Below are 27385 nucleotides of genomic sequence, written 5' to 3'. Positions count from 1 at the left end.
CACTGTTGACATTCAGCGTTTTAACTGTCTGTTCGCGCCAGAGATCAATGATAACGTCATAATAAAACGTTAAACTTCTTTCAAGTTTTTGAACAGTGTTTTATTCAATATATTCAAATTAACCAAATTTTCAACATGCTACATCCTAACAAAGTAACAATATGAAGTTGTAATATTTTCCATACTGGTCAATTAAAGAGCAACACGGGCCTGTTTCCATTAAGACTCGTGAAGAAAGTTTTCAAATAATACCAAGATGACATACCCATTCATGAAAAAAATCCTACTCAAATTGTGTCCCCTTTATTCCCAGGGTAACTTTCTCTCTGTTTTACAATATGAAGGGGTCGTGCGAACACCCTGGTATTAGAGGTTGTTACCGTACAGCTCCTGGCCCCTGCGGTAATAACAGCATGGTGAATATGAAGGCTGTGTAAATGAGTCCTTTAAAACCCATTTAACACCAGGTTTAGGGAGATTCTCCACATGGACGTAATGGACGTAATAATTAACAGTTATTTTTACTATGTGAAATTACAGTCTCTGAGCACGCTTCCCACTTCTGTCATCAGCACGCGCAGTATAATTGCCCTGGGTACGCAGTACTCTGCAGAGGACTCGAGAGGTTTCACCAACGATACTTTTTTCTCCCAGTTTTGAATTTCCTGCTGGAAAGTGGAAGCAGAAAGGGAAAGAGTGGGTTTAGACTTTCAGATAACCTCCTCACACCAGGAGGCTACGGACAACGGACAGACACACACTGGGCGCATACCAACGCAAGCCGCTCACAGTCAACAGCTCGAGGATTCACCAGGTGTTTATTTGAAAAGTTGGGAAGCAAGCCGACGCCTAAACGTTAAACGGGTAAGATGAACAACAGTTTTTATTAGACGAAATTATATTAAGTTATGCCTTAAACAATTTTTTGTTTGTTTGTTAAAACAAACTTAACTTCACTGATGACTGTAAATAATGGTTGAATATTTTTATGGCGGTGAATGATATTAAGAACAGGATTAGGCTAGTTTAATTTTTTTTCTTTAATTACGAGTACCTTTTGAGGGATATATATTCCAAAGTCAAGACGCTACTTAAACTGGAGCGAACCTGCATTGCGCCTTCAGACATTTAGGCTACATTGAGATTGAAAAGAATTCAGGGATGCCGTTTAAAATGTTTTGCTTGAAGGTTCATAACAGCATGGTTGCATAAACAGAGACGCATTGTGGAAAGATTAGACAGCTTCAATAATCGCAAGAATAAAACTTTCCTGTCACAATCATGTTTGATATTTTTCACGAGTAGACAGAAAAGGTGATAAGGTTGAGAAGCACCTCACAGGCGCCACAGCCAGCAGAAGATGCACACATTTGAGAGAGGAAGAGAGAGAGAGTGTGTGCTTGTGTAATCGAGGTATGGGTTGTTCAGCACATTTATCCTGTCAGCACAGAGTTTCTGAAGGGTTGAATTATTGCACAATAGGCTCATAGATCAGCTGCCCAGTAGCTCTGACACCAATAACAAGCCTCAAGTGGTTACAATTATGGATAGTCAGATCAGTCAGAACAAAGTACCCCATCCCTCACCCCCAACCTCTCCACCCCACCTCCCTTGCATGGCTGGAGCCTTGACTCCTCGCCCACTCCCCCAGGGTGTCCCTACCCCATGCCCCCAGACAGGGCCTTGGGTGTTGGGCTCCCTGGGAGGGTAGGAAGAGGCTTGGCAGCCCCAGTCTGCCCCTTCCAGCTGGGCCAAGCACAGGCGTCCTGCTGCCATGATGAAAGCCAGGGAAAACAAACAAACAACAAGCTGGTTTACGTACCGCACAGCATCAATATTTCATCTCAATTAAGCAATCCGGTCTCGCGGAGGGATCCAGGAACGGAGGGAGGGGTGGAAGGCGGGAGGGAGAGAGGGAGGGGTGGGGCCGCTGTGTGCTACAGAATACAGATGGTCTGGTTGGGGCACATAGGTGACAGATCTAGGCCTTCCTATTGGCGACATGGGCAGCTGCCTAAGGTGGCATGAAAAGGGGGGCTGCCCCTCCCCTCCCGCTGTCCTTGAGTTTCAAACGCACTACCAGCAGAGGGCGCCAACCGCGGCACGTCATGTGTCCGTGTTGTGGGGGGTGTAGGTAGACCTTGCCAAGGGCACCCAATGTGCTCGGCACTGCGGTCTGGGCTGGCTCATCCTTCCTGTGGTTGGGATGCTGGCTCCGGTTCTAACCTCAGACCACAGCGACGCAGAGCCCAACATGCCCGCAGCTCAGAGCTCGCTGACTCAGTCACTGACTCAGTCACCGATTCAGTCGCTGATTCAGTCAGTGATTCAGTCACTGTTCAAGAACGATGAACCCGTCTGATCCTCCTAGGCTGGTCTGGTCCGTCTGAAGAGAAAAGGAGCTGGATACGTGCTCAACTGCCAACAAACAAAGGTGGGTGAAAAGCTTTTCAAAGGATTTTGATTATAACGAGTAAATCAATATTAGTCGTCAACATCTATAATTCGGTCTATTATCAGTACAGGAAGTGACTGGCATTGTCCTCGGTAGGGAAGTATGAAGATGCTGCTGGCTGGCCTTGCTGTTCTGCAGCTGTGTCTTACTCCAGCACTGCTAGTAAGTACACCGTGCACCATGAAAGTGTATGTAAGGTACAGTATGTACAGGGGGGACAGATGGCTGAGCGGTTAGGGAATCGGGCTGTTAATCAGATGGTTCAATTCCCAGCGGTGCAAATTTTAACGTTGTGTCCAACTCACCCGACTTGCCTCGGGGGAATGTAAGTCGCTCTGGATAAGAGTGTCTGCTAAATGACTAAAATGTAAAAAATAAAAAATAAAGTATGTGTAATTGACACTGTATTATCAACTGGGAGGAGTAAAGTGAGGGTGAGGGGGGCAGTGGAGTGGGTTAGTGAGGGGTGAGGGTGTGTGTCAGGTGTTATTTGCCAATATCACCTCCTCCCTCCAGGGTTGTAGCTCAGGTTTTCGGACTCACACACGCATCTTTCCACCTAAAACGCCTCATGAGCCAGCTACAGCGACAACCCAGCAGTCGGTGGCTGGGCCGTGTTTATACTGAGGGGAGCGAGTTTAAACCCTTACATTGACATTGCAATCATTGAGCAGACTCTGTTATCCAAAGCAACATACAGGTAGTGGTTGTATGAAGAGCAGCTGGTAATGTGTGTGCCCGGGGTCCAGCAGGTGCCCAGTGGAGACCACTGGGAGGAGTGGGGGCCGTATGGGGAGTGTAGCAGGAGCTGTGGAGGGGGCGTCACCACAAGGTCCAGGAGGTGCATCACCCTCAGGTAGGACCTCCTCACCTCACATCCCTCCAGCCCCTGTACCTTTCTTTCTTTCATCCTCTTCTCCTCCCTTTCATTGGAGTCTTTGTTCCAGGAGAAAGCCCGTTTCAGGTCAATAATGATGAGTCATAAAAGAATCCCCTGGAGTTCCAGGGGAGGATAAAGAAGACAGGGAGGGGTTCTCCAGCTTCGACAGGATCTGTCAGCCGGGCGTTGTCTGTTGCCTGTGGCAGCCAGACTGTAGCTCAGTGAGGATAAGGAGCGATCTGGGTCTGTCTGTGCTTTGTTGGGACAGGGAATCAATTAAGCGCTGTGCAAATATTGCACCTTTCTTTTTTCACAGGGGAACCTGTGATTTTGTGTGCGTGTATGGGTATGTGTGCATTTGTATGTGTCTGTGTGTGTGTTTGTGTGTGTGTTTGTGCCTGTGTGTACGTGTGTATGGGTGCGTTTGATGTCGTGAATTGGTTTTCATCTGTGACTGTGCGTGCGCTGCCTGTAATCCATCTGCTCCTGTTTGGTGGGACGGGGGCGGGTGTGATGGAGTACTGTTTCAGAGACAGGGCTCGTCTCTTGTACCCACCAGTCCTCTGCTTCTCGGTCTGTAAATCACTCCGCTGGAATCCTGCTGGCGTGTTCTCTCTTGCACCTCAGTGTTTGCCACCAGGGATAACCTCTGCAGCCCTTCTGTCACTGGTGGAGGTTAGCCCCACCTTCAGCCCTCCATTGGCCCACACAGACCCCACCTTACCTTAGCCTCACCCAGCCCACCTCACCCATCCCTCCCCTCCCCTCCCCTCACCCACACCTCACCTCACCTCACCTCACCTCACCTATCCCTCCCTCACCCACACCCATCCCTCCCTCCCTCCCCTCACCCACACCCACACCTCACCTCACCCATCCCTCCCTCACCCTCACCCATCCCTCCCTCCCTCCCTCCCCTCACCCACACCTCACCTATCCCTCCCTCACCCACACCTCACCTCACCCATCCCTCCCTCACCCTCACCCATCCCTCCCTCCCCTCACCCATGCCTCACACCATCACACCATGACTCACACTTCACCCCTGCATAGAGAGGTGTAATTACCTAAAAGTATTATGGCCATTGGAATAGTATTATTGTGTCAAACATCATCCTACTGTCAGCCAAACATTGACAGTTGTTTCAAGTACAGATTTATGTGGCTTGAAGTAGAAACATGAGGCGCATCATTTTTTTCTTGCTGAGATTGCAAACCAGCAGCAGGTGTGTCTCAGGAGAGGGGGGTGGGGTACAGAGAAGGGGTGGGGTGGCGTGGGGAGGGGCGGGGCGGGGTTCAGAACAAGTCGCTTTTTCAAGAATAGAGCTGCAGGCGCAGGTCTGCCTCCACCAGCAGTGAGGAGATGAGTTAAAAAGGGCTGCTGAACATGCTCCGGCACAGCTCCTCCTGATACCAGCTGAGCCACACCCTGACTTACCGCCTCACAGCAGATCCATCTGACCCCTTCCCCCGCTTCACAGGGACACCACATGGTTCTCTGTGCAGTAAAAACGGGAGGGAGGTAGAACATTTTTTGAAAAAGGTTTGTACGCGATCGTCATGCTGAGGCTTGAAGTTGAACCTGTCTACCTGTGGGCCTGTACTGGTCATGTTGACTTTCTGTCTAACTGTGGGCCTGTACTGGTCATGTTGACTTTCTGTCTACCTGTGGGCCTGTGGTGTTGGCACGGCTCCTCCGACACTCCCCCAGAGAGCCCAGCAGCCAGGCACACACCCCTCGTCATCCAGCCCTCTCCTCCCGTGACTAACAGCAGAGCGGGAAGTGAGCCAGCCCTGTGCTCATCTGTCTCCTGAGACGTCTTAGTCACACGCCGCACCTGTACTCCTGCACTGCAGCAGACTCCCCCTACATCACTCTGACCTGCCCTTGCCCTGCCCCCCAGCGGCAGATGCACACCAGACACACGTCACAGATGTTACACAGGGTTTCTGGGAAATAGTGGGATGAAAAAGAACAGACAGGGGTAGTTTGATTCCCAGAAGAGAGTGATGTCACCCTCCACATGTCTAATACATATCTAGACTGGTATATACCCACACCCTGTGCGAGGCCGAGTGGAGGATGGTGTCCGACGTGTGTCCGTCCCTGCGTGGGTGTGGGCCAGCAGAGGCGTGTTGACGCACGCTGGAGCAGCCGCTATCCTGAGACGTTCTGAACACTTGTCTGCTCTCCAGTCTGTAAACGCATGTGAAGACAGACTAAACATCCAACTAGAAAGGCAGGCATGTCTGTGTGTCTGTCTGTGGCTCAATTATCTCAAGAACAGGGCACTGTATGAAGTGAAAATCTTCAAGTTGTATTGTTCAGGACCCAAGCATGTCACGGGTGAACACATACCCTGCACTTGTTACCAGCAAAAACAATGATTGGCGTCATGGTTGTCTACCTGTGCAGTGGTGCAAGTGAGAGTTCTCTCTTAACAAGACTCTAAACATGGACCTTAACGATGTCCTTAAGGATTCTCTTAACGATGTCCTTGAAACCGTCTTTAACGATGTCCTTGAAACCGTTCCTTAACGATGTCCTTGAAAACGTCCTTAACAATGTCCTTGAAAACGTCCTTGAAAACGTCCCTAACGATGTCCTTGAAAACGTCCTTAACAATGCTTGTGAGGACTGATGACTCCTCTCCATGGACCCTTTGCTGTTTGTTTTTTCATCCAAACGCTCGTTTTAATGTGAAATCTTCTAAACCCAATAGGACGGACGGGGGGAACAACTGTGTCGGCCCAGAGAAGTCCTACCGCTCCTGCAACATCCAGGTGAGGGCTTCCCACGCCTCTCTCTTCAGAGACATCAAACACCACCAACATCTTGGAAGAGTTGACTTTAAGCACCTGAGATAAACCTGTGAAACAGCTGTCACAGTGATTCACTACCTGCTTCCCTGATCGGCCATTATGGCCGTTGTGTTACACATGTCGGATTTGTTTCGTGTATGAAATCCCAGATGCCCCCAGTTCCCAGACACAGCCTGAGCCATCCCTGTTTACAGTTCCCGCTCCGTACACAGGAGACAGTAATAGACCCTCGTGCTTGTCCTTCTCCTGCTCCATCTTTTTCCTCAAACTCAAACCTTTAAACTGATAGGACATAGAGTAAGCTGCTAGGAAACCGATGATATTAGCAGGGCCAATAGTTCTGTAGCAGTACAAATGGAAAATAAACATGACTTTCTACTGTCATATCATCTCCCATATAGGTCAATGTAAATCTCGTGAGTAGGTGTCAGAAAGCTAGTCACTGGATGTAGCGTAGTGGTATAACAGGTTGACTGTAGATCAAGAGGTAACAGGTTCAAGTCTCTCTTGCAACATACAATGCAACACACAAAACTTGTGTCTCTCTGACCTCCCTGTCTCCTGGTATCTCTCTCTGACCTCCCTGTCTCCTGGTATCTCTCTCTGACCTCCCTGTCTCCTGGTATCTCTCTCTGACCTCCCTGTCTCCTGGTATATCTCTCCCCAGGACTGCCCAGAGGGCTCCAGGGACTTCAGAGAGGAGCAGTGCTCTCAGTTCGATGGAACTGACTTCCAGGGGAAGCGCTACAAGTGGCTGCCTCACTATGGAGGTGAGTAGTGAGGTTAAAGACATCATATCTCGATCCTAGGTTAGGAGGAGGGAGTCTGGGTCAAGTGATAGTTCAGTGAGGGATCTCCTCCTCTAGAGATGGTTGTAAAGGCACGAGATGTAGTCCATGGGTAGAAGACTACCCTGGTACATACTGACCATTCCTTAACTGTAACCACCAAAATCACTGTTGGAATTATGCATTTCTGATCCTTTTTTGATTTTCTGCAGTGCTGTCTATGTGATTGTCTGCAAAATTGCTAAAATGTCAATGTGTGTGTGTCAGTATTTATGTGTGTGTGTGCGTCCTCCTGTCGTCACCTGTACTGTGGCGTGTCTGTGAGGTAAATGTAAACTGGAGCGTGTTGCTGTCTCTCCAGCGGAGAACCCGTGTGAGCTGAACTGCATGCCTCGCGGCGAGAACTTCTTCTACCGCCACCGCACGGCTGTGGTGGACGGCACGCCTTGCCACCCTGGACGCAGGGACGTGTGTGTGGGCGGAGTCTGCAAGGTGGGCATGGGGACTGAACCGAGAATTGGGATTACTTGAAGTGATGATAGTAGCTGGATCTTTATGGTGACGTCTAAGGAATTCTGGAAAGCAGCTTTCGGTGGTTCTTTTTAACCTTGTCAATTCGTAAACTTTTTGTTAGCACTGACTCCTCCCTCTCTCTGACTCCTCCCTCTTGCTGACTCCTCCCTCTCTCTGACTCCTCCCTCTCTATGACCCCTCCCTCTTGCGGACTCCTCCCTCTCTATGACTCCTTCTTGCTGATTCCTCCCTCTGGCTGACTCCTCCCTCTCTATGACCCCTCCCTCTTGCGGACTCCTCCCTCTCTATGACTCCTTCTTGCTGATTCCTCCCTCTGGCTGACTCCTCCCTCTCTATGACTCCTCCTTCTCTCTGACTCCTCCCTCTCTATGACCCCTCCCTCTTGCTGATTCCTCCTTCTCTATGACTCCTCCCTCTCTCTGACTCCTCCCTTTCCCTGGCCCCTGACCTCCAGCGGCTGGGCTGTGACAACATGCTGGAGTCTCCCCAGCAGGAGGACCCCTGCCTGCAGTGCGGGGGAAGCGGACAGTCCTGCTACCCATCCAGGAACTCCTTCACTGTGCGCGACCTGCCCCGAGGTACGGAGGGGTTTCCAGACAGTCACCTGTGACTCACAGAAAGCTTGTGTTACTATCTTTTAAGCACACCTGTGTTTCCTAGGCTACAACCAGGTGGTGATCATTCCCGTGGGCGCCACCACCATCAGCATCAGGGAGACGGTCCCCACTCGCAACTACCTGGGTGAGTCACTGGAGGACAGCTAGCTCGCTGTCTGGTGGGGGGCTGCAAGATGTGCATGTCATAATGGCACAGAGGAGACTCAGGGAATACTGGCCCATTCCTTGACTCTGACCACCATCTACACTTCCGATCTTTGAGTTTCTGCTGTCCTTTCTATGGACGATTTAAGTATGTCGCTTTGGATAGAAGGTTAATGCTAAATGGATAATATGTGTTTTAATATAGGTGTATATGTGTATGCATTTACGATACGGTTATAGATGTACACCTAGAAGAGTGTCTATGAAAGCCTGTAAGATAAACTGTATTACCTCGGATTAACAACGGACGTATCACCGAAGCGGCTGTGTGTGTCATCAGCCATTAAGAACCTGCGAGGGGAGTACTACCTCAATGGCCACTGGGTAATTGAGTTTTCCCGCGCCACCCCCATCGCTGGCACCATGCTGTACTACCAGAGGGGTGCAGAGGGAGACATGACTCCTGAGACCATCATCGGCCGGGGCCCCACCACAGAGCCTCTCGTCATCGAGGTCAGGCACCTTGTCATGAACACAAGAACCTGTATTAATCAGTTAGTAGAGAATTAACAAAGTAGCACATATCATTATATGATCAAATATGCCAATCTGTGCTGAATGTTGAATTGTGAAAGCATATCCTACTGTATGGTACAAAGATATACTGGCTATATACATACTCAACTATACTGGATATATACATACAAGCTATAAATGTAAGTTGATTCCGTCATAAATGTCCATATATTTAACAAATTCCAGTTGAAACCAGATGGTTCGGATGATATTGTCTAAAGCTATTCACATAATCTAAAGGTTTTTTGACCTCTGGATAGTGTCTCTAGCATTCCTGTAACCATCGTCTGAGTTATAGAGGTCCATCAATAGACGTAAATCAGAGTTCTGGGACATTTTATTATCCGGAGCAGGGCAGTATTTAAATAAATAAATGTGTGTGTTTTTTTACTGAAGTTTGGACCCTAGTAGATGCTGCGACAAGCTAGCTAACTTTGTCATGCTGTCAACAAATGTATAACACCTGACGAAAAGGCGTTTGTGCTTCTTATATATCAAGAAAAAAATGACCTTCATGGTATTGCGCTGAAGTCTCCGACGTTAGCGGGCGGCTGCGCTACATGCTAACGTGACTCAGACCTCACCGTACAGTCTCTCCAGGGTGTTTGACCTCTGACCTCTGCCCCTGCAGCTGATCGTCCAGGAGCCCAACCAGGGGGTGGAGTTTGAGTACTACCTGCCCCACGGGCGCTCCAGACAGGGCTACTACTGGAGCCACGGCTCCTGGTCCTCCTGCAGCATGGAGTGTGGATCAGGTCAGGATCACTGCTCCTCCCTCGTGGGGAGAGGGTCGGCTCAGTAGTACAGCATTTGACTGGCCATCAAGAGGTCCTTAGTTTAAATCTTCTATTTATGAAGATTATAATCTTCTTCAAAGGATGGGATCGGTACATAATGTAATTATTTAGTGGATGCTTTTATCCAAAGCAACATACAGGGGGGATTTGAACCCCTGACCTTTTGTTCTTTAGGCAGATGTTCTAACCATTGATGTATCCTCCCCTCACATGCTACTTTTATTAGATCTGTATCCACACTAACCTTCTGTTAAAGTTATGGATATTGAACTGATGGGGTTGGAACTGGTACACATGGTCTGTATTTCAGCGGGAGCTGATTAGTTCCATCCCATCATGACTCATTTAGTCTTTTTTTTTTTTTTCAAACCTCTGAATAATTTGTAGAGTCTGATTCCATCATGAGGAGCTGAGGATGATGATGATTGTGAGGGTGATGAAGAGGATGATGATACTGAGGATGACAGTGACAGCCTTGCGATGCGCTGCAGCGAGTGACGTGGTGTGATGTCTGATTTGGTGTGTGGTGTGATGTGTGATGGAGTGATATGTGACTGATAGTCCACTCTCCTCCTCCTCCCAGGGTACCAGTCCCGTCTGGTCTTCTGTGCCATCGACAACGAGGCCTACCCCGACTACCTGTGCTCCTCGCTGCCCCGCCCACTCAGCAACCGCACCTGCAACCCGCAGCCCTGCCCGCAGACACACAGGTGAGGCGGACGTGCCCCAGGGCCTCGGCGGCAGTAGACCCCCGGCCATGCCATTCACAACTGAACCCTAGCTTCTCAAACTATGTTAGCTTCACAAACTACGTTAGCTTCTCAAACTACGTTAGCTTCACAAACTACATTAGCTTCACAAACTACGTTAGCTTCACAAACTACATTTGCTTCACAAACTACGTTAGCTTCTCAAATGACGTTAGCTTCACAAACTACATTACCTTATCAAACGACGTTAGCTTCACAAACTACGTTAGCTTCTCAAATGACATGACTTTATCAATCGAAAGTACAATAGATGATCAAACTACATGAACGTCTCAGTCCAGTAGTAATGAGTGGTGTGTACAGTGGAACATGGTTGTGAGCCCAGTGCGCCGCGGGCCTCACTGTTGCTGCTGTGTTGCTCCTGTCCTGAAAGGATGGCGTACCTGTACGCGCCACACATGTGGAGGCCCTCAGAGCAGCCCAGGCCATATGTGTTCAGGTAACAAGGCCCCCAGGGGCCCAGGGAGAGGACCTCAACCACGGGGAACTGGCACCTCACGCCCAGACACTGATTTACATCATCCACCTTCCCATTTAAGGGGTTGAATCCTCCCCAACGACATCCACACCCACATGCGATTGAATCCTCCACATCCCCCAAAGTGGATGGACCCCACCACTACATGCAGCATGTCATAACCCGGGCTTGGAGCCACACATGGCGGCTGGAGCGATTCAGAGTGATTCCCGGGTATTCCGGAACGCTCTGTGTCTCTACCCCCTGGTTGAGGTCCGCAGGAGGGGCGTCAGGGGTTTCAGAGTGTAGCGCCTGTTCTTCCTCAAGGGAACCGGAACAACGGCGAGAGGCAACTGTCCAGCTCAGAGATCCGTGTCCCCTCCCCCTGCCCCCCTTGCCCCCCCCTGCCCCCCCCCCCCCCTCCACCCCGCTCTTTCATGTCCTGTGCGTCCCTGACCCCCTCGCACCTCTCCCCGAGGCAGGGGGGTCAGGGGGGAGCTCGTGTCGTGCAGGGGTCGCATCAGAGAGGCCCCTGGTGTGACCCCTGTTCCCCTGATCCCTAAGCTGGGCCGCTGTCTGATAGTGCTCGTAGCCAGCCGTGTCTGTAACGCTTCCTGTCTGTGTGTGTTAGCTTGGTTTATGTGTAGAACAGACACTGCACACGGGACACACACACACACACATACACAGGGTCTCAACTGTGGTGGTAATGTATGTGTTCCTGTGTAGGTCCCAGATGACCTCGCTGTGGCTTGACTGCCTGTGTGCTATTTCTTGGTTCTTGTCTTCGATGTTTGTTTTTGAATTGATTTAAGACATTTTACATTTACGGACAGGGCGGTAAAAACACATCAAGTAAAACATTATCAGTTTGTTAAATGTCTTAAAACACTCTAAATAATAACTCACAATAATTTCTTAGAAATGTGCTTTTTATGCATTTCCTAATAATTTGAGTTTGATGGTCGTCTTCAGAAACCTGAGAGGCCTGTGAAACCTTGGAAGAGCCCAAGCGGGGCCTTGCTATCGCCATGACGCCACACTCTCACCACAGGGTGTCTTAAAGGTCCTGTCTGCACTGGGTGGGCTGCTCCACATGGTGGCTCCACATACCGACAGGCTACTGTGCAGGAATTGTGAAACATCTGTGTTCGGATTGGTCAAATGCATCCCAGCACTCTCACAAACTGAGCTATTCCCAATGATTGAGTCATGTCGCAGACGGGGAAAATATCGCAGTCGCCATTTTGAAAATGTACGAAGTGAAATGCACTGGTACATAGGCACTGTATTGAAACCCACTGCACAGTCAGTCAGAATCCATTGTTTGTGTCGTTATTCTGGCCTTACTCGCCAACAGATCACCTCCACCACACCTGCTGATCACTCCCTCTGAGGCAGAGAGCGCTAACTGCAGAGTCATCATTTGTAAAAACGTGACATAGCGATCTGTAAAAAGGGTGAACCCTCACTATAGAACACGCTTTCTACGGGAGTTTCAGCAGTTTCACAGCCGAACGTATGCGTGTGTAAACGGATTACTGTCTCCAGGTAACATCGTTTTGTCAACTAACCAAGAATAGAAACCCAAAGCAGACCGCGGTGTTAGCTGGCTTGTGTGTAGTGGTAGCTGGGGGCTTTGATGTCGGGGTGCTGGTGGCGGGGGCTAGTCACGCTGCACAGGACAAGTTCCTGTCAGAGGGATCCCAACACTAACATAACCTCTGACGTCTGTCCCTCCCCCCTTCCTCCTCCCACCAATCCCCGTCCCCCCGCGCCCTCCCTCCCTCCTCCTGATTGGCGGGTCCCAGCTGGGAGACGGGCTCGTGGAACCCGTGCTCGGTGTCGTGCGGCGGGGGCTCCCAGGTGCGCAGCGTGCAGTGCGTGTCCCACGAGGCGGCCGGGCCGCGCGTGGTGGAGGACGCCATCTGCGCCGCCTACTCCCAGGCCCCGCCCACCCTGCAGACCTGCAACATGCAGCGCTGCGTCGAGTACCGAGCCGGAGCGTGGAGCCAGGTAGGGGGCCCTTTAACCACAATTGTCTTTTAAACGGGGTCAAACGGGGGATTTGGGAGAGCTGACCGCGGTGTCGTGCTGGGCGTGCAGTGCTCCGTGACGTGCGGCGCGGGGCTCCAGAGCCGGGAGCTGCTGTGCGTGGGCTCGGGGGGGATGAGGCTGGAGGATGTGGCCTGCTCCGCCCTGCCGCGCCCCACCCTCACCCAGGCCTGCACCCTGGCCGCCTGCCCCGTCCACATCGGCTGGCACGTCGGAGACTGGGGACTGGTGAGCTCACTCGCACACACGTGCACACGCATGGATATATACCTCCCCAACACACACACACACACACAAAGGATTTCTATCCCAATTCATCCCTCTTCTCTGTGCCCTGTGTCTCCTCTCCTCTCCAGTGCTCTAAGAGCTGTGGCACCGGCCTACGCGAGCGCCAGGTGATCTGCTCCGACAGAGAGAGGAACCTGTACCCTGTGGAGCGTTGCGGCGCCTACCCCAAACCCTCCACCGTGGAGGGCTGCAACGACCAGCCCTGCTACAGCCCCCAGGGTGAGACCACCCCTCCATCCGGCACTGTCCGCATGCAAACACACCCGCATGTACACCTGGCTGACCCGCCGTGAATCTCCCCTCTCCTCTCTCCTCCCTCCTCTCCTCCTCTCCTCCCTCCTCTCTCCTCTCTCCCTCTCCTCCCTCCTCTCCTCCTCTCCTCTCTCCCCTCTCCTCTCTCCCCTCTCCTCCTCTCCTCCCTCCTCTCCTCCTCTCTCCTCCTCTCCTCTCTCCTCTCTCCTCCTCTCCTCCTCTCCTCCCTCCTCTCCTCCTCTCTCCTCCTTTCTTCCTCTCTCCTCTCTCCTCTCTCCTCTCTCCTCTCCTGCTCTCCCCCTCTCCCCTCACCTCCCCTCTCCTCTCCTTTCTCCTCTTCTCTCCTCTCCTCTCCTCTATCCTCTCCCCTCCAATATCCTCTCCTCCAGTGGTCCCCAGCATGCAGGACCCAAGAGGACATGACAACACCCAGCTAGGATTCCATCCCTACGTACCTGACCACTCAACAGGTTTGAAGCAGTCTTGACCGTGACTCTATTCTGTGGCTCTCTCCTGTCTGCCTCTCCTACGCTCCCTCAACACTCTGCTGCCCTCACTGCGGTCACTTTGTCCCAGCACTTACCCCCTCTCCTGCCCCCCTTCCTACCCCTTCTCCTGCATCCCCTCCCTCCCACCCTTCATCCCAGCACTAATTATCCGGGCCTCGTTGACATGTTTTTGGGGGCCGTGGACAATGTCAGTCTGATTAACATACCTGGGAGGCAGTGAGCTGTACCAGTGTTGTGGACTGGGCCGTTGTGGACTGGGCCGTGTCTGGCCTTGGCCCTGGCCTTCCTCCTCTCCCGGCACCGCTGGCGAGGGCAGGGGGAGCTCCAGGGTGTGTTGGTTCCCTCGCCGCCTGCCAGCGTTCCCACAGTTCCCGTGTTCCGGGGTTCTGTGTTCCGGGTTTCTGTGTTCCGTGTATGGTCCCAGTCAGACCAACTCTGGCTCTTTTCCTCACTGTTGTCGCTTCGGTGTTCATATCTGTGTGTGTGTGTGTGTGTGTGTGACTCCACGCCACAGGGCTCTCCCAACAACCCCCATGGTGCAGAGATGTTCATTGTGTTCCAGGCGTGTATTTTATCACAGGCAGGCTTGGTGGAGGAATGCCAAGAATGTAGACGTAGATTGAGTCTGGCTCAAGAGCTTCACTGCTGTTTTAACATCTAGCTTCTGAAAGCACACATGCCTCCTTCCAGGGGAGCTGCTTCAGGTTCTGGTTTGGGCCATGAGCATATTTTAAGGGAGAGAATACCACAACATAGTATCTCTTATTTGTGGTATTTCCTTTCTGTGTCATAGCTATGCATCTATATCTTAAAGAACGAACAAAAAAATGGCTTTTCGCGAGGTCGATCACATTTGTGATATTGTGAGAAAACCCTGGATTACCTGTCAATTGGAAAAAAGAATAAATACATAGGGCAATAGGGTTGCAAAGTTACAAACGTAAAACCAATGTTGATGGTGGACATGAATGAATTGCTGGGGATGTGCAGAATCTAGATTTGTCTAGAAGTTGTCCCTTCAGAATCTATTGTTGAAAGAGCATGAGTGTGTAGATGTGTGTTCTAGTGTGTGTTGAAATGTTTGTGTGTGTAGGTGTGTGTAAACATGTGTGTTGTAGTGTGCGTGGGTGTAGATGTGTGTGCGTGTATTTGAGTAGACGTGTGTGTGTGCCTGGTGCAAAACACAGTGTGGTGTTCAGTCCCCAGACCGGAGCCCGCCGGCCCCCAGACCAACACGGTGTACGACCCCCACAGCCTGGCCCCGGCCCTGCACTGCAGCCAGACCTACTACGGCTGCTGCCCCGACGGACGCTCCTCCGCCAGGGGCCCGCTGGGCCTGGGCTGCACCCAGAGCCCCCCCCTGCCCCCTGCCCAGCCCCCCTGCACCTCCTCCAGGTACTCAGCGCCAGCCAGGCCCCCTCATTATGGTCTGGGCTCCAGGGGTGGAACAGAGAAAAACACAGGCTCTATTTTGACATGTTCTTTGTGTGTGTGTGTGTTTTATGTGTTGTTGACCGCTGACCAGATGATAGGGGGATGTTTTTTACGTGTCTGGATGACCGCAGCAGTTTGTGGTCTCAAGTCTCATTTTAGAATGTTTTTCTGCCCCCCCACCCCCTCCTCGTGGGTCAGATATGGGTGTTGTCAGGATGCTGTGACCTCAGCACAGGGAGCCAATCGTGAGGGCTGCCAGGAGTACCGCCCCGCCCCCACGGTAAGCAAACGCTCTGCGCTTGTTGTCGTGATTTTAACCAAAACATTTGTCACATGCTCCTTACTCTCTTCACCCCCATACTCTCTCCTCCCCTTGCCTCCTCCAATCTGCTCCCTCTTCCCCACCCCCCCAGTCTGCCCCCACCCTCCCAGCTGAGAACAGTGTCCAGTGTCGCCTGAGCACCTACGGATGCTGTTACGACCGCACGACCCCCGCTGGAGGGCCCAACGGAGATGGCTGTCCCAACCCCCCCAGTGGCAGTGAGTAGAGGAGGGGAGGAGGGAAGGGAGGGGTGGGGAGGGGAAGAGGGAAGGGAGGGGTGGGGAGGGGAGGGGGGGGGAGGGAGGGGAAGAGGAGGAGGCGGAGGAAGAGGTAGAGAGGGAGTAGAGGGGGAGGTGGAAGGAGAAAGGCTGGAGCGTATACAGCATGTCCTGTTGTGTTTGGTCTGTCTTTTATAAATAGTTATCCATAGATACTCACAAATAGTACATATAGAAAACATGGCAGAAAACCAAGGACCAGAATGTATAGTGTATTTTGGTGGTTAGAGTCAAGACTGTAGAGAGTCAGACACAAAGTAGCCACCCTCCTCAGCTAGCGAGCATGGGTCACATGGTACATTTTCCCTCAATAGCAGGGGGTTAGAGGTCAGAGGTGAGCGTCCTGTTGTGTCACCCCTCAGTTGAGCGCTCCACCTGCTCCCTGCCCCGGGCGGCCGGCTCCTGTGCCGGCTGGACACCCCGCTACCACTACGACGTCCTCACCGCCCGCTGCGTCCACTTCTGGTTCGGCGGCTGCCACGGCAACAACAACAACTTCCTGTCCCGCGCCGAGTGCCAGCGGTCGTGCCAGTCGGCCTCGCCCAGCCAGCTCGCCCCCCGGCCCGCCACAGACTCCAGGGGGGGGGCGCCCACCCCCGACGCCTCCACCCCGGGCCGTGGGCGTGGCGCGGGCAGCGTCCAGCCCGGCTCCAGTGGCAGACTGGGCACCAGCGCTGCCACCCACGCCCACCACGCCCGGGTCCACCTGCGTCCTCGCCGGCCCGTGGCCGTCCAGCAGACCCTCCCCGCCGCCAGGTAAGACCCCAGGACACAGGAGGGGTGGAGGAGCCCCGAGCGACCGGCGAGCAACGCCCCCCCCCCCCCCTCTCAGAAGGGAGCGGCCCCTCCCCAGCCCTGCCCTTCTCACCCCGGGTCCCGGGGCCCCAGAGGAGCACAGGAACACAGCAGCAAACACACACGCGCACGCTAAGACACACACATATGAACAGTCGCTAAAGGCACAGTTGCTAACAGACACGCACGCGTACATCTATTGAAACAAATGGCCGATAAAACACACACATACGGGAACACACATTGGCGCTCGAACACACACGAACAGTCGCCAAAACGCGTACACACACTGATAACACTGTCAACATGCTCTGCCACGTGCATACGTGTGCTTCACGCCTAAGCAGACGTACGGTAAACACGCTTTCAGACACACGATGGCAGCCTTGCAGACACTTAACCCCCTCTCACTCGGAAACCAGCCAAAACGCTTTGCCTGCCCCGCTCCGCCCTCACCCTCATCTTGTCAGCCCCCTCCCATGTAATCTCTGGGCTTGTCACTCTGTTGTCATGACGATAAACTAATAAAATCTGCTGTGGTGCTCCAGTCCTCGTCTGTCTGTCTGTCTGTCTGTGTGTCTGTGTGTCTGTAGTAGTCGCTCCATCCACTCTTCACACGGGCCTTCCTTCATGTCTGTCGTCCTCCACCAGGTGGGACTGGAGGGATGTCAAACTCCTCCATGTTCTCCATCCTGCACAGCACCCTGCAAGCTCGTACACTCACCTCATATGTTTTAACTGTCTGTGTTGCTGGGTGGGTAGTGGCTTGTGTGGTGTCCACCCTCGTCCCTCTCCCTCTCTCTCCCTGGTTTCTCTCTCTCTCCTTGGTCTCTCTCTCCCTGGTCTCTCTCTCCCTGGTCTCTCTCTCTCTCTCTCTCTCTCTCTCTCTCTCTCTCCCTCGTCTCTGTCTCCCTCGTCTCTGTCTCTTTCTGTGTCTCTCCTGCTTCTGTAGCCAAGCTGGGCTGCTCTTTATGCTGAGCTTTGGTGACTGTTGAAGCTACTGTCCAACAGTAGAGCATAAAGTGACTTTACTCTCCTTTTTTCTCCTCTATTTGCCATTCTGCTCTCTTTGTTTCTTTCTTTCTTTCTACCTTTCTTTCTTCCTTTCTATCTTTCTTTCTTCCTTTTCCCTTCCTTCCTTCCTCCCTTCCTCCCCCTCTCTCCTGTCCTCCTCCCTGGCCTCCAGCCTGACCAGTCCAGGGGTGAGTATCGACAAGTCGGACCCGTCTTCGGTGGAGGCCCTGGCGGGCCAGACGGTGGTGCTCCCCTGCCGCGTCAGCCCTCCCCCGTCCTCCAGCGTGGTGGTGGAGTGGAGGAGAGACGGCGCTCCCCTCCCGGCCCACAGGTGATGTCCTACCTCTCCGCCTGGACACCCTAACCCTAGCCCCATGTTCACCCCCAGAGTCACGGTTTCCTGGTGGCAGGGATCAGTGGAGGTTTGGGGGCTAGCAGGGCACTGAAAGCAGCACTTTGCAGTTCATGTTGGATTTGAGAACCTGTACTACTGTCTCGCAAGAGACTGCAGCCGCCACTAAATAGTTTGATGCTGTTTTTGCTGCACTGTAAGATGTGGGCTAATACTGTAGTTGAGACGTTATTGTTTGGTCTGTAGTTGAGGTGTTATTAGTTGAGGGTTACAGTATTATTGCCCTGTTGAAGTGCTGACTTTTAGTCAGTGTTTAAAAATACCAATATTTAAATGTTTTAATTTTGTTATCGTGACTCATTTTGTTTTTCTTATTCTGTTTCATAGGCATAATCAGCAACCTAACGGTTCCCTATTGGTCGGTCCTCTCACAGTGGCTGACTCTGGTTGGCTGCTTTGTGTTGCGACGCGAGACCAGGACCGGGAAAGAGACCATCGCTACATCTACCTGTCTGTATCTGGTAAGACACCCTACGGTCTGGGATTCACCCCTGTGTGGTGTTCGGTCTGTGAGACTCATTTTCAACGTTGTCTAAAAGACAAATAATTTAAATTGATGAATACATTTTAGCCTTGGCTCAGTTTTTGTGAACAACTTGTAGCAAAACACATTTTGTGTTCACGTTTGAGTGAACACTGTATACAACCCTATACATTTATCTTATACCCTTCTAGACAAAGCTTGCATAAGCATTTTATAAGATAAAGTCGGCCTGTGAATTGTGTGTGTGACTGTGTGTGTATGTGTGTGTGTGGTGTGTGTGCCTGTTTTGTGTGTGTGTTTGACAGAGGGTATCCCCCAGGATGACAGGCCAGGAACAGAAGTCTCCCAGCCTCTACACCCTCAGCCTCCCCGCCAGCCTTCCATCAGGTACACCCTCACCCTCAACCCCCCCCCCCCCCTCACCGATGTATACGTAGACCTCTTCCACCCCAAGTACCCTACGGCTGTGTGTTTGTGTGTGTGTGCTCCAGGTTCAGCATCGATCGCTCTGGCTCGTCCCAGCTGGAGGGCAGGGCAGGGGGGACGGTGAGGCTGGCCTGCAGGGTGCTCCCAGCCTCGGCCCTGCCCTCGGTCAGCCTGCAGTGGACCAGGGACGGCCTGCCCCTCACCTCTCCCAGGCACGCATGCACGCACACACACACACACACACACACCTGAACAACCACCAGATGCAGTCTCACTGATTGCCACCACCGATTCCCACTGTGGTTATGCGTTTGTGCCGGCGCGTGACTGTGATTGGTCGTTGGTTGGCAGGCACTCCCAGCACTCAGACGGCACCCTGGTGATTGGCCAGCTGAGCACGCAGGACTCGGGGACGTACACCTGCACGGCCTCCACTCACCAGCACCTGGAGCAGAGGCAGCTGCTGCTGCGTGTCCACGGCGACCTCATCACCACGGCGCCCAACAACCTGCAGGTGGCGCAGGGCGACACGGCACGTCTGCCCTGCGTCGTATCCGGGGACAACGTCAGCGTGGGCTGGTCCAGGTCTGTCTCACACCTCATCCTCTACCGTCTTCGTCTTTAATAATCTTCGATCATTTAAAAAAAAAATCGTTATATTATAATTATTACGTTCTGGGATTATTAATTTTATTGGTTCCAACAGATGTTTTGATTACAAGAGTTCTGGGGCAGTAGCTGTCTGAGTCAGAGTTCTCCAAGGAAACAAGCAACAGTAACTAAGCAACAGTGTCGGTGAGATACAGAGGCACAGAGAAGCAGTGCTGAGTGTCAGGAGCCCCTGTCTTGTATAAGGATTCTGGCTCAGGGTTCACATCCTGATCTTAGGACAAAGTTCACATCGTAGCTGTTTACGCTTTCATCAGACCCTTGTTCCACGAACGGATGTTGTCTCTTCTGTACATGATGCAAGCCTGGTGGTTTGTGTCTAATGCAAAAGTTTCTCAATATACTCTCATCAAATAGAAGTGTCTATGTAGCAGGTTATTCATTACGCTTTATCCAAACAAAGGGGTCTAGACAGTAGTTATTTATTACACATATATATCTGTGCGTTCCACGTGCACTTTGTTCTTATTGCATAGAAGCATAAAAAATGATTAAAAACAGATTATATTATTGATCAAAACCCATTTTAGTCTCCAACGACGGCACTCTCGACTGAAGCTAACCTTTGACCTGGAAGCAAGACAAAACATCCCATGATATCCACTTCCTGTTCCTCTGCGCTCGTCTCCTAGAAACGGCGTCCCCGTGCGTGCGGACGGGCGTAACGTCCAGACGTCCCCGGACGGGAGTCTGATTCTGAACAACGTGCAGCTGGCAGACGAGGGCTCCTACACCTGCAACGCCTACGTGGGGACCTACTCTGTCAGCGCCACGGCCGAGATCCGCGTGTCCAAGCCCTCGCAGCAAGGTGACGCACGTTCTCTATTGTACCTGTCCAAGCCCTCGCAGCAAGGTGACGCACGTTGTCTATTGTACCTGTCCAAGTCCGGCAGGACCATCTTAGAAGCTTCAGCAAAACAGACATTCAACAACATTATCATACACTATTAGAGAGTCTATTAGGGAGTCAGGTGGCTGAGCGGTGAGGGAATCGGGCTAGTAATCAGAGGGTGGCCAGTTCGATTCCCGGCTGGGCCAAATGACATTGTGTCCGTGGGCAAGGCATTTCACCCTACTTGCCTCGGGGGGAATGTCCTTGTACTTACTGTAAGTCGCTCTGGATAAGAGCGCCTGCTAAATGACTACATGTAATGTAAATGTCATGATCTTGCCCCCCATCCCTGCTCCTCTCAATGCGCTCCCCCAGATCAGGATGCAGAGGTGGGCGTGCCAGCGGAGTGCGTGGACCAGCCCGACCTGGCCAACTGTAACCTCATAGTGTACGCCCGGCTGTGCAACAATCCCTACTACGCCAGCTTCTGCTGTGCCAGCTGTGCCCGCCACGCTCAGGGGGGCTCCAGGGGGCGCCGGACGGGGTAGGGTGCCCAGCGCTGATGCATCGTGGGAAGGAGGGGGAGGCCGAGGGGGGGTCCTTCCTGAGGACTTGTCTCCTGAACCCACACAGATCCCAGAACCTCCTGTCGTTGGTACCGAAACTGACATGCTGACACTGTTCTGTCTGTTCAGTCTGGTGTTTCATCTAACTGGGACGATCCACATTCGTGTGTCTGTCCTGGTAGAAATGTTCAATCAAGGAGACATGCCTGTTGTTGCTGTTCAGGGAATATTTTGTACTGTTCTTATATTCAGTTTCATGTCCAGTTGAAACCACTACTTGTGAAGCATCACTTAAGCTGGGTGGAACTGGTACATAGTAGTGAACACACACAAACACACAAACAGACACACACACACACTCTTCCGCTGCATCTGTCAAACCTGTAGGGTGTTACAGGTGCTCTAGTCTAAACTGAATCAGTTGCTTTTTTGGTCTTTGAATTTGTTCTGAGAATCTGAAGATCTTGTTAAACTAGCTTGCATCACTCCATTTGACCTACTTTGGAAATTCGGTTTATTTGCTGTTTCATCACTTTAAATCAATATTTGCTGGGAACATAATGATATAAAGGATCTAGTTCCAGCTCAGAATGACTGTAATTTCACACTTCATCCTTTCATTACTCTGTAATTATTGTGAAATAAAATGATATTTTGATTAACTCTGTTTTGACATTGTTATTTTGTTTTTAAGTGTCCACCTCTATCTAGAATGTCGCTTTGGATAAAAGAATCTGTAAAATATATTAAATGTAAATGCAATGGCATGTGTATCTGCACCTTACAGTGCTACGTTTTAGAAGCGTTTAGAAGGGAGATACCACCTGTCACCACTAGAGGTCCTGCGAGACCCAGAACCCAAACCTGTTAACCATATTCCAGATAGTTTACCCATTTATAAGTGTAAACAGTCAGTCAGTTATTCAGTTCCCCTGGACCAAATATGAAGTCTCTTCTCTGTTTCCTGCTGCTTAAATGTGAGAAAACACATCCACTGTAATAACCATACCAAGTAGAGTGTCTTAAATCCGTACCTCTCTCTCCTTGACCGTCCCTCTACTAGTCCACACTTGACCGGTGGGGATCTCATTCTAATATGACTGTTACTGTTAGCTGCTCCTGGGATTCTCTAATCCCTGCTCTCCTCTCTCTGTCCCCCCTCCACACATCCCCTGTGGTGTGGGGGCTTTGAGCTGCCAGCACCTGTCTGGTCTTCGGTCTTCCAACGCTGGACCTGGTCGCCAACCGGAAACCAGTCTCCATGACGGGCAACAGTGAGTTTCCCGGTCCCTTCCTACATCTACAAAGCTGATCAATGGATTTCAAAACCCATTGACACTGTATGACTATGTTTAGCTTGTGTTCTGCTCCTCTCTCTCACCAACCGTCTCTGGAGGAGGGGATCCCTCTCTGATTTGCTCCTCCCAAGGTTTCTTCCATTTCTGGGAGTTTTTCCTTGTCTTCCTTGAGGGTGTAGGTTGGTTGAAGGGCAGTTCTATGGGCGTATGTGAAGCCCTCTGTGAAATGCTTGCGTGTAAAAAGGGCTATTCAAATACATTTGATTTGATTTACCCCTCCAGACATAGAGGGCATGGGCGTCCAGCAGCATCCTCTCATCCAGCTTCTGTCTCTCCCCCGTGAAGTTGGATGGGTGAAATGTATGTATTCAATTATTAGCAGTGTATAGTGTAGTACACTAATACAGTGTCACATGTAGAAGATGGCTGTGTGAAACGTGTGATACTCTGGGCCGTGTAACACAACTGTCATCTCAGGAATGGAGCTGGAGGCCTCAAACTCACAAAAGGTGAGGTGTACAAACCACTGATCCTTGACATTATCCATAGAGCAGCATTGACATTATCCATAGAGCAGCATCTATCAGGCTGCTTGTCTTAAATGTCAACGTCAGTACTGACATGGGTCCTAACCAGGCCATGCGGAGGTGCTTTGTTGTGGGTCACATACAAACCTCTGTGTCACTTCCTGTGACACCAGACAGGTTGCTAAATGTTTGCCTGATGTTCCCCACCTCGTCAAAAACCTGAAGGGTGCCCTTGTCTGTGGAAAGGACTAGCAAGGGTGTGGAAAAGGAGAACCTGCCTTCTGAGACTGGGTCAGTGGCTCCTACAAATGACCAAACATCTCCCCCGCACTCGTCTGAAAGAGTAAAAGGTCATGTCTCCCTAATTCCTACACTGCCAAAAATATAACTGGTTAAAAGAACGAGCGTGCAAATGTTTCTGCGCCCGTCGTTCCTCTGTGAAATAGAATACGACAGAAAACACCTTTCAAAATACATTTTTTTATTTCAGTGACAGCACATTGGATGTGACAGCATAAGATCACTAAAACGTTAATTTTTCTTTCAAAGGCCCTGTTAACAAAAGATCTTCAACCCAGTCACTTAGCATAATGTAGAGTGCCACTGCTAGGGGGAGTTTAGGCTAGCACTTGGGGCGTGGCTCATTATTCATCTCCCCATACATACCTTCATATCATTTACCTCACAATTTGGTATTTCTGTCCATCCAGGGTATCCATCCATCATTGTATTGTATTGTACCATTACCATTTAATCACTGTCATCTGCTTCATTGTTGCTCGGATCAAGAATAATTTGATCAATGTTAACACACAACAGAACATTATTCATCTCACAATTGTTGTTCCAATCGTTGTACCAATTTTAGCCAAAAATGCACCCCCTTGCTTAAACAATTATGTTTCAATTGTCATAAACAAAAAGACAAGGAATCTTAGTCTTTAGTTACCACCATGACAAAGTAAGTATGTTTCAATCTGACTCATTGTACAAGCATTCCCAGGTTTGTTTAATACTTCTTTAATAACTCAGGTTTTGCTTGCTGCAACGGTTCTCAAAACGTATACCCCCCAAATTAAACTATAAAGAATCATATAAACAGGGTATGATCCCCTGATGGCAGAGTGATTATAAATTAAACATTAAACCTGAAAAGGTTATTGCCATGCAAAGAATGACACGTAAAGAAATGCATCAGAGCACATCAAAGTCAGTCTGCCTGCATTTATAATCTAATTATTTGCAGCAACAGAAAGAAACCAGAAAAGCGTAGCGACCTAATAGACACCACAGAAACTTAGTTTTATTGTGCGCAGCAGTAATCCCACGAACCATCTGTGGTGTAGCACCATAGGAAATTTTCTCCATAGGTGCCACATGGTTTTTCTGGTTTGCATATTTTACCATTCACAGCTACATAGGGATCTGTATCGGTGCAGCACTCAGTCCAGTGGTTGGCTCGATCAGTATAACACCAATGGTAACGTTCCCCATAGGTGCTGCATTCATGGTCGTCTCGGCAAGGTTTTCCATTTATACCTATACTGTTAACATAAGGCGGGCTGCAGAAATGCCAATCAGTCATACCCGTGTAACACCAATAATACGACTCTCCATAAGTCCCACATGGGTGATCTTGTCTGCATGCTTTACCGTTTACAGTCACAGCGGAATATTGGGTGGAGCACCTGATTTTTCGCTCTCCCGAACTGCACATGAAATCTTTCGAGACGTGGTCATACAGGCAGGGTGACGTGCAGCACTCTTTATTCCCTTCATCAGTTGGACAGCTGCCGCTAGAACACTTCATGCCTGTTTTGCAATGAGTACCATCGGCCGTGATGTCAGACTCGGGTCTAGACTTCTCTGGGATGAGTTTACAGATGTACTCGTCAAGTTTCTCATTAGAACGTCTCAGACGAAGCTCATCTCTGGAGAATGTCGGCCAGGACGACTGCACTTTCGAATTGAGTTCGAACATACAAGAGGTTTCGGTGTTGAGCTTCATGTACTCGTTACTGTCGAACCATTCTGTCATATCCCTGTAGTTCATTTCCAACGTCATTTCAGAAATTCTGGGCTTTTTAATCGGTTCCTGACTTCCACTGCGCCTCTGTCTTTTCGATAAGCTTGCAGATAAAAGATGTTGGACATTTTGATCTAAGAAAAACATTCTCTGAAGCTGAGGGAGATCCAGTTTTTTATAGAGTTGCTGTAGAACTTCTTTAGATTTCTGAGAATTAGAATGACAGTCATTGTCAAAGATCTGCAGGTAATTGCTGTTGTATAGCTCACCCAGCCTGTGCACAAGATCAGGGACTGACATTACTTGGATGATGGCATCTGCTTTATTCTCTCCTATGTAACCTATAGAAAATGAATACTCTTCATCATTGTGCTCAAAGCACAGAGCAGTCCACATGTGACTGGGAATTGCAACCCTACTAAATTCCCGGACATTTTCAGTGGAGTCCAACCCTGGCAGAGGGATTCTGTTTATTGAAGGCACAGCCCCTGTCACAAAAAAGCCTCTTCCCATCCCAATAAGTCCTAATACTATAGTTCTCAAATAATCCTCATATTTTTTCCAATGGACTCGATTGAAACACGCATCCATCGGCACAGCATTGGTCAGCGTGAAAGTGGCGACACGGCCTTCGTTACAGTGATAACTATTCGGGTTCAAGTGTCCGCGGTCGTAGTCGGTGTGTTCATAATCCTCGTTGAGCGCTTGATTTTGTTTGATCAAGTCTTTGTTTTGTCCTGCAACAGTCATGTCTTCTCCTTCAAGGTTAGAAATCTAAAAACAAGACATCAAAATAATAATATTTTTGTATGTAGGCTACAAATAAGCATGGGAGTATAGCAAATGCATGTAGTGCATTGACAGGACATGGAATTTCTGTTTTCGGTTCAACTGAGTTAATTTTAAAAGCGTTGATTGCGATTATTTTTCAGAGATCATCAATCTAAATGAATGGACTGACGGATAAAGTAAATTGTAAAAAAAAAAAAAAAAAGGAGCATATGAATAACACATATGAATAACACCATTAATAATTAGAATATATTTAATATAACTGTGCCTACTAATAACATCATCCACTCAGTATTACCTGTGGTTCAATAAACCAGACTCCTCTTCTCTGTAAATCATTGTTCATGCAGGTAGGATCAATGGTATAGGCACTGTACACTGGCATCCGATGACTTATGGAATACAGGGAAGCGTAGTAGTCGAAACGTTTTTTCTGGCATATTTTTACAGCATTCTGATCTATACCCATGGGTTCAGTGTTTTTGTAAAAGAATTCATTACAAGTTTGAAAGTCTTGAACCACACGAGCTTCGAAGCCAAGAGGCCAAGCAGCAAGTGCTGAGAAGAGACACAGAACCAGAGGAGCCATTGAGAAATAGAAAACCCTGCCTGTTGTACTGACACAACACTTTATATATATTGTCACTCGGTATTCCACATAAGATGGCCTTGATTTTCTGTTATTGTATAACTTTGTCTAAGCCGACTGGTTATGTATGTTTATTCTAGTTTGTTAGCAGCTGTGTAACTGATGCATTGGGCCAAGAATAACACAAATACAAGTCACTCTACAAACACATTTTCTGACTCAGCAAAATGAAGAAACTCCCAAACAGTCTTGCCTCTTATTCAGCCTGTAGCCCTTCCTCGCCTCCCTGTACCTCACCTCCCTGTACCTTGCCTTCCTGTACTTCACCTTCCTGTACCTCACCTCCCTGTACTTCACCTCCCTGTCACCACTAGAGGTCCTTCGAGACCCAGAACCCAAACCTGTCCTAACCCTGTTCCAGACAGTTTACCCATTTCCAAGTGTAAACAGTCAGTCAGTTATTCAGTTCCCCTGGACCAACTATGAAGTCTGTTCTCTGTTTCCTGCTGCTTAAATGTAAGAGAACACATCCACCATACCAAGTAGAGTTTGTCTTAAATCCATACCTCTCTCTCCATCAGTGTTATGCTAACTCGTCCCTCTTCCCTTCCAGACATAGAGGGCATGGACGTCCAGCAGCATCCTCCCAGCCAGGTTCTGTCTCCTCTCTCCCCTGTGAAGGTCTCCTGCTCGGTCTCTGGCACCAGCGACCCCTACCTCTATTGGTACTGCTGGACCAGGGCAGACGGTATGAGGCTGGTCTTCACCTCGGTCACTGCTGGGTTTGTAGAACCAGCCAGTAAGGACGGGTTCAGCGCCGTGCGGCCCGACAGCCAGACGATGGTTCTGCAGTCGTCCGGTGTGGCCCAGACAGAGCCCAGCGTGTGGTTCTGTGCAGCCAGTACCCACAGCATAGCAGAGCAGGCTGGGAGCCATACAAAAACTCCAGTGTCATTACAGTCATGTACTGTACTGT

General features: G+C 50.2%; 2 protein-coding genes across 2 annotated transcripts; one reads left to right on the top strand and one right to left on the bottom strand.

Annotated features, from left to right (window-relative positions):
• The first annotated feature begins 618 nt into the window (after window positions 1-618).
• Window positions 619-21839, top strand: paplna (papilin a, proteoglycan-like sulfated glycoprotein). Its single transcript, XM_084684706.1, has 27 exons — window positions 619-864; window positions 2372-2434; window positions 2521-2617; window positions 3205-3311; window positions 6059-6119; window positions 6826-6928; window positions 7308-7438; window positions 7935-8058; window positions 8141-8221; window positions 8582-8754; window positions 9449-9572; window positions 10198-10324; window positions 12653-12857; window positions 12948-13124; window positions 13253-13403; window positions 13826-13906; window positions 15145-15340; window positions 15578-15659; window positions 15793-15919; window positions 16342-16735; window positions 17961-18119; window positions 18528-18661; window positions 18990-19071; window positions 19176-19322; window positions 19462-19695; window positions 20412-20587; window positions 20987-21839. Exons 3-27 carry the CDS (start codon window positions 2558-2560, stop codon window positions 21157-21159), a joined length of 3609 nt encoding a protein of 1202 aa, XP_084540832.1. The 5' UTR covers window positions 619-864; window positions 2372-2434; window positions 2521-2557; the 3' UTR covers window positions 21160-21839.
• Window positions 21840-23466: 1627 nt separating this feature from the next.
• LOC146299498 (uncharacterized) lies at window positions 23467-26413 on the bottom strand. Its single transcript, XM_084683316.1, has 2 exons — window positions 26119-26413; window positions 23467-25802 (listed from the first exon to the last, which is right to left on the bottom strand). The coding sequence occupies exons 1-2, from the start codon at window positions 26407-26409 to the stop codon at window positions 24306-24308; spliced, it is 1788 nt and encodes a 595-aa protein (XP_084539442.1). The 5' UTR covers window positions 26410-26413; the 3' UTR covers window positions 23467-24305.
• Between the last annotated feature and the right edge of the window lie 972 nt (window positions 26414-27385).

Source organism: Hypomesus nipponensis, chromosome 3, assembly GCF_054491055.1.
Source record: "Hypomesus nipponensis isolate SF chromosome 3, ASM5449105v1, whole genome shotgun sequence".
NCBI classification, from domain to species: domain Eukaryota; kingdom Metazoa; phylum Chordata; class Actinopteri; order Osmeriformes; family Osmeridae; genus Hypomesus; species Hypomesus nipponensis.
Note: the sequence above shows the minus strand (reverse complement) of the source record. Positions and strands in the feature narration are given on the sequence as shown.

Excerpts from the sequence above, each read along its gene's own strand:
- paplna (XM_084684706.1), top strand. The coding sequence starts at position 2,558 with ATGAAGATGCTGCTGGCTGGCCTTGCTGTTCTGCAGCTGTGTCTTACT. Across the intron at positions 9,573-10,197 it reads CAGCATGGAGTGTGGATCAG|GGTACCAGTCCCGTCTGGTC; the intron begins GTCAGGATCACT and ends TCCTCCTCCCAG. Across the intron at positions 12,858-12,947 it reads GAGCCGGAGCGTGGAGCCAG|TGCTCCGTGACGTGCGGCGC; the intron begins GTAGGGGGCCCT and ends CTGGGCGTGCAG.
- LOC146299498 (XM_084683316.1), bottom strand. The coding sequence starts at position 26,409 with ATGGCTCCTCTGGTTCTGTGTCTCTTCTCAGCACTTGCTGCTTGGCCT. Across the intron at positions 25,803-26,118 it reads TCTGGTTTATTGAACCACAG|ATTTCTAACCTTGAAGGAGA; the intron begins GTAATACTGAGT and ends TCTTGTTTTTAG.